Below are 12,209 nucleotides of genomic sequence, written 5' to 3'. Positions count from 1 at the left end.
AAGAGCATATTCTGGTATTTCCCACAGAGAAAACAAATGAAAAAAAGAGAAACAGGTGACTGATTAAAAGAGTTTCCCCCCTCCTGTACATGAGATTCTGCAGTCACGCCGACAGATAGACATTAAATAATTCTTCCATAATAAATGATTGGAGATAAAAGCCGGCGGTGGCTGCTGCTGCTGTTTGGATTGCTCCATTGTCTGCATCTTTGTTTCTAGTTTGTTCCCCGGCCGTTGTTGGCTGGCGCTGGGGCTGTCAGACCTTTGCCTCTAGCATTTCTAGGAAGAGTTTATGCATGGGAACCTTGCCCTGCAGTTTGATGCTGTAGAAGTGCTGCACAGCTTTGGCGGCTGTCTGCCGCAGGAGGGGCAAGGTCAGGAGCAGCTTGCCTGCTCGCCGGGGCTCCTCGTTGCGCTGACTCAGCTCGTAGTCCTGCAGGGCTTCATGGAGAAGGTCCTGGAGCTTCTGCACTGCATCCATGTCCTCTATGTGCATGGAGTCTGGGGGGAGGGAGAAGAGGAGGCAAACAGGAAAATCAGACATGAGGAAGGAAATGCTTTCCAGTACTTCAGCTAAAAATGCTTGCTTGCTTTTTTTTTTTTTTTTTTTAAAATTGCTTTTCTGTTTTGTTTTGTAAGGGGAAAAAAAACAACTTGCTTGCAGGTGCTAGTGCTGCCATTCTGAAATTTGGTGTCAGGCCCAGGATCTGGCCCTAGCAGCGCGGGAACAGTAAAAGTGTTACTGGGGTTTGTGACACACTGTGCTCTATGTGCCCACTCTGCTGGTTACTCCAAGGCTGTGAGGGGCCGGCCGGGGGCCTTTGCGACTCACTCACACGTTCGCTTGCCCTCCATGCTCCTGCTGGGGAGTCACCCTGCAAGGGGCGGCATCTGCTGTGCTGCCGCTTGGGAGCAATCTCATTACGAATAATTAACACTGCTGTAGTGCTTCATCTGTCTAAACTACCTAATTGCCATGCAGCTGCTCAGGGTGTCAGCAAGACAGAAAAGCCCCAGTAGGTCACAGCCACTGTGCCCAGGGGTGTTGCCAGCCCCACCTTTGTGCACATGCCCCTATTTTCAGAGACTGCCAGCACATGCTCACAAGCTTCCTGATTCAGTCCTTCTAGAAATCTGTGCCTCCTGCAAGGCCTCTTCCCTTAGGCTGCCAGGCTGCTGGAGAGGCTAGCAGAGGGTGCAAGGCTAGCACGGCTCCCTAGTGCTTCTCTGAGGCAAAGGTAGCTGCTAATGACCCAGTCCTGGATCAAGCTGAGGCACCCAAGATGAACAGAGACTACTAAATTTGTGAGGAAGTCTTAATGGCAGAGGGCAGCACAACAGAGGAGGGACATTAGATCAGAGAAGCTAGCCAAGCACAGCATCACTGAAGCTTTTTCTCCCTTTTGTCTTGCTGATAGTTGCTTCTTCCTCACAACCCTGACAGAGCTGTAGACTGTTGCCTTGTCTTCATTGTTCAGAGACTTTTAATCAATATTGAATGCACTGATAAAGATTCCTATTCCTGCCACAGGGCAGTGAATCTAGAAGCAGCAGCAAAGGGATGCTAGAACACACAGTTGCCCCTGTCTGCCATTCTAGCTGGGCTTTGCAGTGTAACAGTGTCTTGCTACATGCATCCAGCACAAATGCAAGGACTTGTTTACCGAGTCTGACAGCAACTGAGGAGGACAAAAGCCAGATGAAATGCCAAAAACTCTCTAGAAATATGCATCACCTCTATGGAGAGCTCAACACAAATTAGAGACTGTGAATTTCATAAAATACATGTACAGTATATGCTATTTATGATGTGTGATTTATAAAGTATTACAACAGCCAAGAAAGTAATATGTCTAGCAAGAAAGCTGTTCAAGAAGTTGTTTAGAAGGAATGCACTAATTAGGGGATATCAAAGGATTGTACTTCCAAGATACCTACTGGGGAAAAATCGTTATTGCTGTATTTGTTTTTGAATCCAAGAGACCAGGCAATGAAGCCCAGAAAAGGTCTGGTGGGTCATCACAGTGACTCGGGCTAGCCACAGAGGCTGATTCTAAAGGGAGGGAGGGAGGGAGAAGCAGCCTGGCAACTTCTCCCAGCCAGGTAGTGCCTCTGGAGAATTCCCATACACCATTTGGAGAAGCAAGAGCATTTCCTTCCGAATTGCAGAGGTGATTTTGGAGACCAGAAGCATCAAGTGGAAATCAGAGAGAAATGTGCTCCACGCTTCCTATTCAGTGTGCATTCTTCTGGCTAGGGGCACAAGGGGAGAAGTAAGAGCTCCTGTCAGAGCTCACAGAGCCCAGCGGGTGCTGGAGGCACCAAGCAGTAAAGTCATGCTTCAGGTCAGGGTGGGTGCCCTGCTTTTGAGTACTGCTACTTCTGCTGCGCAGTGGACGATGCTCAAGCTGTGCCCTTATCCCACCAGGCCTCTGTGAGGTGAGCAGACCTAACAGCACTGAATAGCCAGCCATATAGATCGAGAGGAATTGGGATCAAGGCCTGTCTTTCTTCTCCTCCCGCTCTTTGCTGAAAGAAGCTCAAAATTGGCAGCTGACTGCAAAAAAATAAAATAACATTGCAGGATTAATTTCCTTGCAATCCATCAATGAGCTGGTGTCAATGGCATTGATAAACTGTTAATTACAAAATCAATAGCTATGAATTTTTACAGCTGTCAGAGCACTGAGGGGCTCCTGGAGGCAGCCTGGCCATGTCCCTGAGGGTCAGCAGGCCTAGATGTGAGGCTTCGTGTCAGGAGCCTTTCTCTCCAGCACTGCTGGCATGGCATGTAGGGCAGGTATAAGAATGGACAAGGCCCACTGCCTTCTCACCTAACTCTTCCTTTCTAGTTCTGGCAGGAGCAGAAGGAACAGGACCTACAAGGACCCACTAATACAGAATTTGCTGCACATCCTCTTACTAGATCTAGGCCTTGTTCACTCCATCTCAGCATTAAACATATTGAGGAAAGACAAAAAAAAAAAGAGAAATAAGGTTTGGTCAGTCTGGGATATCCTTAGCTGAACATGTGCTGTATGCCAACGCAGAGGGCTCTTCAATGTACAGCTTGAACAATTTGTATTCTTGAGGCAAAAGGAGCTAGAAATACTTAACATGGGACTGCTGTCTCTGAACTGTAACAGGTGACATTTACAGCACGCCTACTCTGTCAAAAAATGGTTGATGGTCACATTGTTTGAACTTGCTGGCTGCTTTGGGACATTAATTTCTCAGCTCTCTAAAAAGCACTCGGTAAAGACAGACTTTGGTTGGACTGTCTCTGCCAGCCCCACCAGATGAGTCCTTGGTGCATTTCACTGATGATTAGAGATCAGCCAGAGTTTGGGCAAGGTGCTTCCTTCAAAGCAACACTGCACCTACTGTCACCTTTTCCTCTAGTGAATAGTGGGTGAGCTGCCACTTCTGTTTCCATTCACTTTAATTACTAGAAGCAAAGGCTCAACATGCACAGAGATGCATGAAAGAGTGGAAAGTCCCTAGAAACTGGATTGCATGAAAAATTACACCCAGCAGAGAGAGGGGAAAATCAGGAATTTATCTGTACGGAAAGCAAGCAGCAGAAGGCATGTTCCAGCAGCATGGGTGTTAATCTAGGTGCTCAGCTTCAAACCTTGCCTCTGACCCATGGAGCTAAGGACTGGCCCAGAGGTAGTCTGCATTCCTGCTGTTCTCAGTGTCAGCTGTACTTGCAACGCAAGCACATACATGAAGGCTCTGCAGGTTTATTCCATGTCAAAAATATGCTAAGAATAACAGCTTGTATTAAAACAATGCAAAGGTTGAATGTGAAGGTTACATTAGAAAAATACAGCTTGCCCTATCTAGTTTCCTTGTGCATGTGTGTGCTAAGAGTCTTTGGCTATGTGAAAAACAAAATCTTACATTTTACTTTCATATATTTCAGGAAGACTAACAAAGGAAGATTTTTGTGGCTTATGCTCCTACCTAACTGTACTTCTAGTTGCTCTAGAACAAACCTGTGAAGTTAGAGTGGCTTTTCCCATTCAGGTGAGGCCTGTGTTTCCTGACCTCTAGCTTGGTTTCTTTGCTCCACAGTGCTAAAAGCAGAACCCTGAAGCAGCTGCTAAGCATTGGTTGTTTCTCTACTGCTACAGACTATTCCATAAGGCTTATACTGAGCTTTGTCCTGACAGCACAGTGAGCAATATCAGTGAAGTGCTTCTGTTGCACCATGAAGAACTTGAGAGCATCAAGGCTCAGGTCCTGCAGCAGGTCCGCTCGAACACGGCCCAAAGAAATGTCCCAATATGGCTCTTCTGTCACCCTGTCACTACACTGCATTAGCATTTCAGCCTCTCTGAGAAGCCCTTCTCCTTGTTAAATCCTGTGACCTTCCTGGTAGACAGGAGGCAGGTTTTTTAACAAGAGTTGATTACATAGCCAAAAACCACCATCCCACAATCTAGAGAGAGGGTAGCCTTGGCCATCTGCCCATCCTGGTTCAGTGGCAATGTGAAGGCAGCAATTAGAGGTAAAAAAGCAATATATGTGAAACTGAAAAAGGGAAGTAGATAGCAATTTATATGAATCAGAAATTACGAAGTGTAGAAAATCAATAAACGAAGTGAAGGCCATTGGAAGAAAATCCATGGCTGGAAGGGCTAAGGACCATAAAGAAGAGTTTTATAAATATTTAAGAAATAGAAGAAAAATGACCATTTGTAGTGGGGCTCTTTTATGCTGTAGATGATTAAACTATTAATAGAATGAGGAAACAGAAGTCCTCAGTGAGTGTTTCTGTCCTGCGTTTAGAAAAAGAAAGAAGTGTTATGTACCTGTCTTATATGAATATGGTGAGATTCCTTATTCACTTGTTTCTGCAAGAAGGTATCAGATATCTGTTAGGGACAAACTTCGCAGAAACCAGTAAACCTTGGTAACTTGGCTTTACGAGTTTTAAAATTGCTGGCAAACGCCCACCAAGGGCACATTAATAATTGCCAAGTGTAGGAATTTTTGAGAAATTCAAGATAGCTGGAAAAGTTCTAATGAAGCATATACTTACCCAGGTCCTGTTTGATAATTGCCTTTGATGTGAACCAGAGTAAAATAAAGGAAAAAGAAATGTGATATTCAATTAAAGTTTAAGAGGTGGTGTTACAACTACTGCCAGTCTGCACAGTACTTCGGAACAGAGGTCTTGTCAAACAAACCTGATTTCATTCTCTGATGAGATTACAAGTTTGGTTGATAAAGTTAACTGCATAGATATAATAGACTTAGTCTTTTATATGGCACTTGGCTTAGCAGCACAGGACATTCTCATTAAAAAATTAGCACCATGCAATATCAATAAAGCACACTTTCAATTGATTAGTTACTGGCTAGATGACAGATTTCAAAGTAGGTATCAGTTGTGAATCATCCCTGGAAGAAGAGATTTCTGGTGGAAACTCACAGGGATCAGTAAAACAACAGATGCTACCCAACATTTTTATCAATGATCTGTAAGTGATTTCTTTCTTTCTTTCTTCTTTAACTTCTTTCTTTCAAATTGCTGCTGCTAAGATTTGTGGATGACAAAGCAGAACAGAAAGGTGTAAAACGGCAAGGATAGAGTAGCCTCACAGAGCATTCTGGACCACTAGCTTATACTTGAAGTAACATCTATAGCCCAGGAATGCAACCGTGGAATAGGAACTGTATCATGTCAAGCTGTCAGGTGTAAAAGGACCTGGGATCATAGAACGCAGCTCAGAAAAGATCAGTGTCTACAGGCTGATTGAACTCAGGCAAACTGTTGCTTGGGATATGGTACCTTTCTTTTCTTTTTAAATTGAGAGAATGATCAATTTTTAGAGTCAACTATCATCAAAAATGTGTATTTCCCCATACATAAGACCTTCAGCTTCATACTGGGTGCCCTTCTGGAAAGTGCCTTTCGCTGAACACAGATATTGGACTCACTGCTGGCCTGCAAGGGTGAATTGTGTAACCTGCATGTTGCAGTTTGACGTGATCAGATGCGAGACAGTGAGACTCAAGGGATGTAGAGGGAGCCCTCGTCACACAGTAGCTTCAGCAGTTTCCCTTCGGAAGGAACTCCTGAGCAAATGTATGTCTGGTACAACATCAGTACAGCACACAGCGCCTTGTGTCTCTCATGGGCACAGGCTTCCAGGCTGCTTGCCTGAGGGCTGCAAACCTCCCCACACTGAGATGGAGGCTGAGAGCCCTCATCTCTCTCATTCTCTTTCCAAAAAGAAACAGAACAAGCAACATCAGGCTTCTGCCAGCACATCTTATCCTCTACCATTCAGACGTGGTGGGGGGTGGGGGGAAGTTCAGTATCAGTGGTCACTAAACACCTACAGAAACAGACCAGGCAGCCTTAACCGCACAGGTTTGTTTTTCTTGTGGGATCTAAAACTAAGATTACGGTTTCCCTGTTTGCTGTAACTGCCCAACACTACTCAAGTGTCATCCCCTTATCTAAACACATGGCACAAGGCCTTTCTTTTAGTGCCCACCTCCAGCAGGTCCCACTCCCCAGTTCAGGGCCAGTTTGCAGTTGGGACCATAGTGGCAGCAAGCCACGCTTACTTCTCTCTCCTCTCCAGCTTGGAGTCTCCACACCCCTTGTCTCTTGTGGGTGACAGAGAACTTTGGGGATGCTGAATGATATGGGCAAAGCACAGTCTCAGACACTGGGCTCTAAGTTCCTCCCAGGCCAGATAACAGCGTGTGCCTTGACTCTCAGATCACGGGGCTGCCTGGGCCAGGGCTGTACCTGAATTGGCGAGGGCCAGAGCTTTGAGCGTGACAAACTCTTCTTTTTCCACCTTGAGCTTCTTGTAGCGGCGCACCAGTTGTAGGATGGCCAGGTAGAGCTCGAGCAGCCCCGTCAGACGAGAGTGTTCTTCATCCATGATGTAGTCCTCAGCATAGACGAGCTTGTCCTCGTATGGCAGGGAGCGGTACACAATGCCCAGGATGAGGATTTCCATCCAGGCGCTCTGCAGGAGGCTCATCTGGTCCCCAAGGGAGAGATTGGAGAACCCTGATAGGGCAAAAGACAGCCAGGGTCAAATGGGTGTGCAGCAAAGACTCCCAGAGCCCAGGCTTGTTAATTTCCCTGGGGTCTATCCAAAGCACTCTCCCCCTGCTACTCTCAAAAAAATGCTTACTAAAGTGACCTCTGTCTCTGTGGCAAACAGAACCCAAAGCTAATGATAACCTCTGTTCAGTGATCTCTACTTCTATAGCAGCAACTGTTTTGCACCACAACTTCCTGTTCAATGCACCTTTGTAATTTTGTACAGCAGCCCATTTAGTCTCCCCAGCTGAGCCAAAGAGCAGAGGAAAGCTCCAGATAGATAGCAGAAAAGATCGTTTCTGATGGGATAGGAAGAAATGACACACACATACTACAATCTCTCATTTCAGACAACCTAAGAGAAGCTACTGCCACAATAGAGCGCTGAAGTGTCAAAAGCTGAATATGTCTGTGAAAAAAATCCTCTTCTGTTCATCAGCGTTCCCTGAGCTCCACACCATCAGCTTTCTGCCCCTCACAGCCAACCCTACCCAGTACACAAACACCTTTGTGGTGCTATACAAACACCTAAATTCTTGCCAGACCCTGTAGTAACAGAACCATCACCTAGCAATGAAGCAGATCATCCTCCCCAAACAGAAAAAGAGCAACCAGAGTCTGACATTCACAGACAGCCTCAGAGCCCTGTTGGCACTGGTGGAGAAGCAGAGAGGCTGAAACACAGAGGTAGTGTCTGTCTGAAGAGAAAGGGAAAAGAAAGTGCATAAGAAAGAAAGCTATATCCATTATGTCTTCAGTATCAAGCCCATGATCCCAGAAAGCCAGATCATGAAAGGTCCTAGGAGACAGGCACTGTATGACAGCCATTGGAGACAGGGATGTCAAGTAGAGCGAGTTGGTCCCATCTTGGCAGCTCCTGTCCACCACTGACAGGCAGGAGCTGTGACTTTTGGCAGCTCCTTTAAAGGTTCCCCAGGCAGTGGGAGAATGGGGCACTCTCGCACCCTCAACTGGGAGGGCTGTGCTCCACCAGCCTCCACTACCAGTCTTCACTCCACATGCTTATTCAGCCTTGGGGTTCGCTCTCCTCAAGGGGCCTGGGAGCTCATTAGCCTCTGTCCCCAGGAGCCTCCCAGCCCCACTAACTGCATGCTAGGCCCAGCAGGACACTTCCATCCCACAGCCCTCCCTGCTCACTTTCCTTGGTCCCATGTCGGGGCCTAGGTAGCCAGCCACCATGATGATCATTTGATCTCTCTTGTTATCAAGTTGGCAATTAACAAAAGAGCTGATGATTGCAATATTGACTGACTGTGGGTCCTCTTTTTCTATCTGCACTATCTCAGCTGGGGAAGGGATGGCAGAAGGGTGGGTTAGTGGTATTTATTTATCACTACGCCATGTTTTGTGTTTGTGTTGCCAGGGGAAGCAAAGGGTGATAATGGCCTGGCAGCCCTCGGACATCCAATTTCCCTTATCAGGCCACTGAATAGAAAAGAGGCCTCAGGCCACATTAATTAACAGATACCAATCAGCTGTCACGTGTTGTGTGTGCGAGGTCTGAGGAGAGCAGTGGGTGGGAGGAAAGAATCAATAAACCACTGGAGAGGAGTGCCAGAGGGAACAGCTAAAAAGTCCAGGCTGCTGGTGAGAAAAGCTGCAAAAATCCAGCTTCCATGACTGTGAGATTGATTCCCGTACAGCACAGCCCACATAGCCCTATACCTGGTGAAACCCATCCCTTGCTGAGGCTGCAGGGATGCCTGCCTCCTTCTTCACCTCAGCCTCCTGCTCCTTAACTCATCTTAAGGAGCAGTCAGCATGCTGCTTTTTTGCTGCTCCTGAATAGTAGTACGGTGAAAGGATCCAGGACAGACAGCTCACACATTTGTGCTGGAGAATGAAGTGGAAAAACTCGATCTAATCTTAGCAGTAGCCTGTACGTCCAGCAACTCTGTGAATCACTCTTTCCCAGAGGGTTTATGGCAGGTAGGGAACTGCAAAGCAGAGACCATTCTTTACCTATGCCAAGAGGGACAGAAGAGCCAGCTGCCTTCTGCCCTACCCACCTGACAGAGTCCCCTGCCAGACCCTCGTGGTGAGCATGAAGGCAGGAGTGCTGCAGTGCCAGTTCTGGATTTGAAATGTGTGACAGAATTGGGAACCTCCTCCTCCAGTGTTTTCGCAAGTAGAATGCAAGGGCTGGGGGACTATGCCATACAATACTGCACTCCGCACAGACAAGGGAAGATCAGGCAACGTAGGGTTTCCCATATATAGAAGTTGGGATTTGGAGTGATAAATGCTAATTTCAACAGGCCAAGATCAGAGGCTTGCTGTTATTGGTTTGTAACACTGGAGAATGTCCACTTGTGAAATTCAAGTGCCTCGCCCTCTCATAGCTGTCAGGAATTGCTAGCAATCCAGCCTTGTGCATTCCTGAGTTGTTTGATGGCTCAGCATCCAGAAACTGCCCTTACTAATCTCTTTCTTGCTGCAGGCCTTACCCTGAAAGGTGCTGACTACTGCACTGGCAGCTGGAGGCTCCAAAGAAAGTATCTCAGGACTGCGTAGCCTCTGTTTCCAGCACAGAGCTGCATGAGCATTTCCCTCCTTCCAGGTGCAGGTTGAGAAAAGCTCCTTTATTTGCAATAGCTGATGTGACTTTTTTTTTTTTAATCATTATTTTTGTGGCCTTTTTTCCCTCAGCGATATGGCAGTGGGAGCTCCCAGAATTTAAAAAAAAAAAGTCACATAATTTGTGGCAAGTGGAGTTCATAATCTGTTAATTTATTATCATTTCTGTCATCCTGGAGGGCCATTAGAAGAGGTAATAAAGGGAGATGTAATTATAGGATCTGAGGCCACTCCAGACACAGCTGCTGTCACTCCACTTGCCATATTTCATTCCGTGCTAGTACTATCGTCTTTCTAGTGAGAACAGCACAACAGCTACCCTGGGAGAGCCTGCGTCGTCACCTCTTGAGAGAAGTCCTGTCTCCCTGCATCAAGGCATGCAGAAATGGTAGATGTTCAAAGACAATTAGCACAAGGGGAGGGGCCTCACTCAGAAGGGTACAACTCCACACTATGTCAAGCTTTTGAGCTAATAGCTAATAAGGCTGCTGAGCTAATAATATTTGCTGAGCACTGTTAAATCATGCTTTCCTGTTACCACAGGAGAGTGACTTAAGCTTTGATTTTGTTTGCTAACAGCGTGAGGCAGAAGTTTGTACCAACATCTGGGATCCTGAAGGGTTGGTATGGCCGTAACACCACACAGTTCTTTTTTAATTCCACTATGAACACAAGGCAGGCATGATGTGACTTCTGTTCCTTTCTCCATGCCGTCTGTGTCCAAGAGTTTACGCACACAGGAAGCAATGTCCTGGTATTCTAAAAATCTCTGGAAGACAGAAATACAGGGCATGTATAATCCAGACTCCTGGCAGACTCCTGGCCCTGCCCTGTTCTGCCCCCTTGCTGCCTAACTCAGTATGTTTTGTACATGTTTTTTCGTTCCCTTTCTATGAACTTTTACTGCTCCCTTGTGTAACAGTCCCTGAGCTCTCTCCTGTATATGCAGTCCTGTTAGGATAGTGCTGCTTTGAACTGTGTCAGGCTGATGGCTGTTATCACTCTGCAGTCTTTGATAGGAAAGGAAAATACAGAGAAAGCTAGGATGACAGGTTTGTCCTGCCTTTCAGAATGAAGTGGAAGATCCCTTTTTGTAGTGCAGGAGCCAACTCATTACTACACACCCGTTCTGGGATAATCACCATAGAAAACCCCTAAGAACTCAGAGCTGAGCATCCCACACTGCAAGCAAGGAAACTACAGCAGGATACCCTGTGCAAATAGGAGTGGCCAAGGTTAGTGGAACAGACAGCAGCACCTTATCAGACAGCCAAGCAGATAATTGCATCGCATGAAAACCACTCCTGTTAACACCCCCAAGTTCTGGGTTAGTAGAGCAATCCAGGCTGAGTTCCCTAATCACCACTGTAACCCCATTTGTGATGAATCAGCCTCAGCAGGATTCCAGTGCCAGTGATGGATGTAATCCTTGCAGATCCTGCAGATCTCATGTAAGAAGGGCACCACTGGGATTAACCTCTACTCAGAAACGTTGTCCTCAAAAAGTTTATCCAGACTTTATAGTCCCACCACATAACAGTCTGTATTTCATACAGCCTGGGAAGCCACTAACCCTTGAGTCACAAGAAAAATACTCCCACTGAGAAAAGAAGAGCAGCCACCAAAAAGCCATAAGAGGAGTGACAAAGAGAAACAGAACACATAAGAGAACTAAACTGTTTGCTCACTCATGCTAAGATACCTTACAAAACAAGGAAGAACTTAAAGCCAAGAAGCAAAGCATCAGAACACAAGTCTATGCAGTGGAAGACATAGACAATGTGCAGTACTGGTTAAATCCTGTGATCCTGTGGCTGATCTGTGATATTCTCTCAGTAAGGTGGAGTGGAAGGCAGGAGAAAGCTGTACTGAGCTGTTCACAGTGAGCATCTGTTTGAAGCAGTCATCTAGAAAGCAGCCATATAAACCCCAAATCCCCACACCCAAATCCAATCTATTTTTTGGAGCGTGTGTTTGTGGAGGAATGACAACAGAGAGAGAAGGAGCATTTTCCCTGCCCAGTCTGAATCTATGTCCCAGAATCTCCTCGAGGACCATGTCTGCTCCTTCAGCCTGGGTTCATCATAGAATCATAGAATGGCCTGGGTTGAAAAGGACCTCAAAGATCATCGAGTCTCAACCCCCCTGCCGAGTGCAGGGTCGCCAACCACTAGACCAAGCTGCCCAGAGCCACGTCCAGTCTGGCCTTGAATACCTCCAGAGACGAGGCGTCCACAACCTCCCTGGGCAACCTGTTCCAGTGCGTCACCACCCTCGGAGTGAAAAACTTCCTCCTAACATCTAACCTAAATCTCCCGTCTCAGCTTAAAACCATTCCCTCTTGTCCTATCACTATCGACCCTCACAAACAATCGATCCCCCTCCTGTTTATACGCTCCCTTCAAGTATTGGAAGGCCACAATGAGGTCTCCCCGGAGCCTTCTCTTGATCCTACTCTCTCTTGATCCTTCTCTTCATCCTACCTGCACATGTGAGATGCTGTTGCTCTGTCACTCAATTGCACAGGCAC

The 12,209-nt window shown here is 46.5% G+C and overlaps 1 protein-coding gene across 4 annotated transcripts in view; it reads right to left on the bottom strand.

Annotated features, from left to right (window-relative positions):
* Positions 257 to 12,209, bottom strand: part of ESRRB (estrogen related receptor beta) — a 156,527-nt gene continuing 144,574 nt past the window's right edge. For all 4 annotated transcript variants that reach the window (XM_021402918.1, XM_021402917.1, XM_021402919.1 and 1 more), the window contains 2 exons: positions 6,776 to 7,045; positions 257 to 501 (listed from right to left, as the gene is read on the bottom strand). In XM_021402918.1, the coding sequence (XP_021258593.1) occupies positions 257 to 501; positions 6,776 to 7,045 (515 nt within the window). The remainder of the gene's footprint in view (positions 502 to 6,775; positions 7,046 to 12,209) is intronic.

Source organism: Numida meleagris, chromosome 6 (assembly GCF_002078875.1).
Source record: "Numida meleagris isolate 19003 breed g44 Domestic line chromosome 6, NumMel1.0, whole genome shotgun sequence".
Lineage (NCBI taxonomy): Eukaryota > Metazoa > Chordata > Aves > Galliformes > Numididae > Numida > Numida meleagris.
This window is presented reverse-complemented; position numbering and strand designations above follow the sequence as displayed.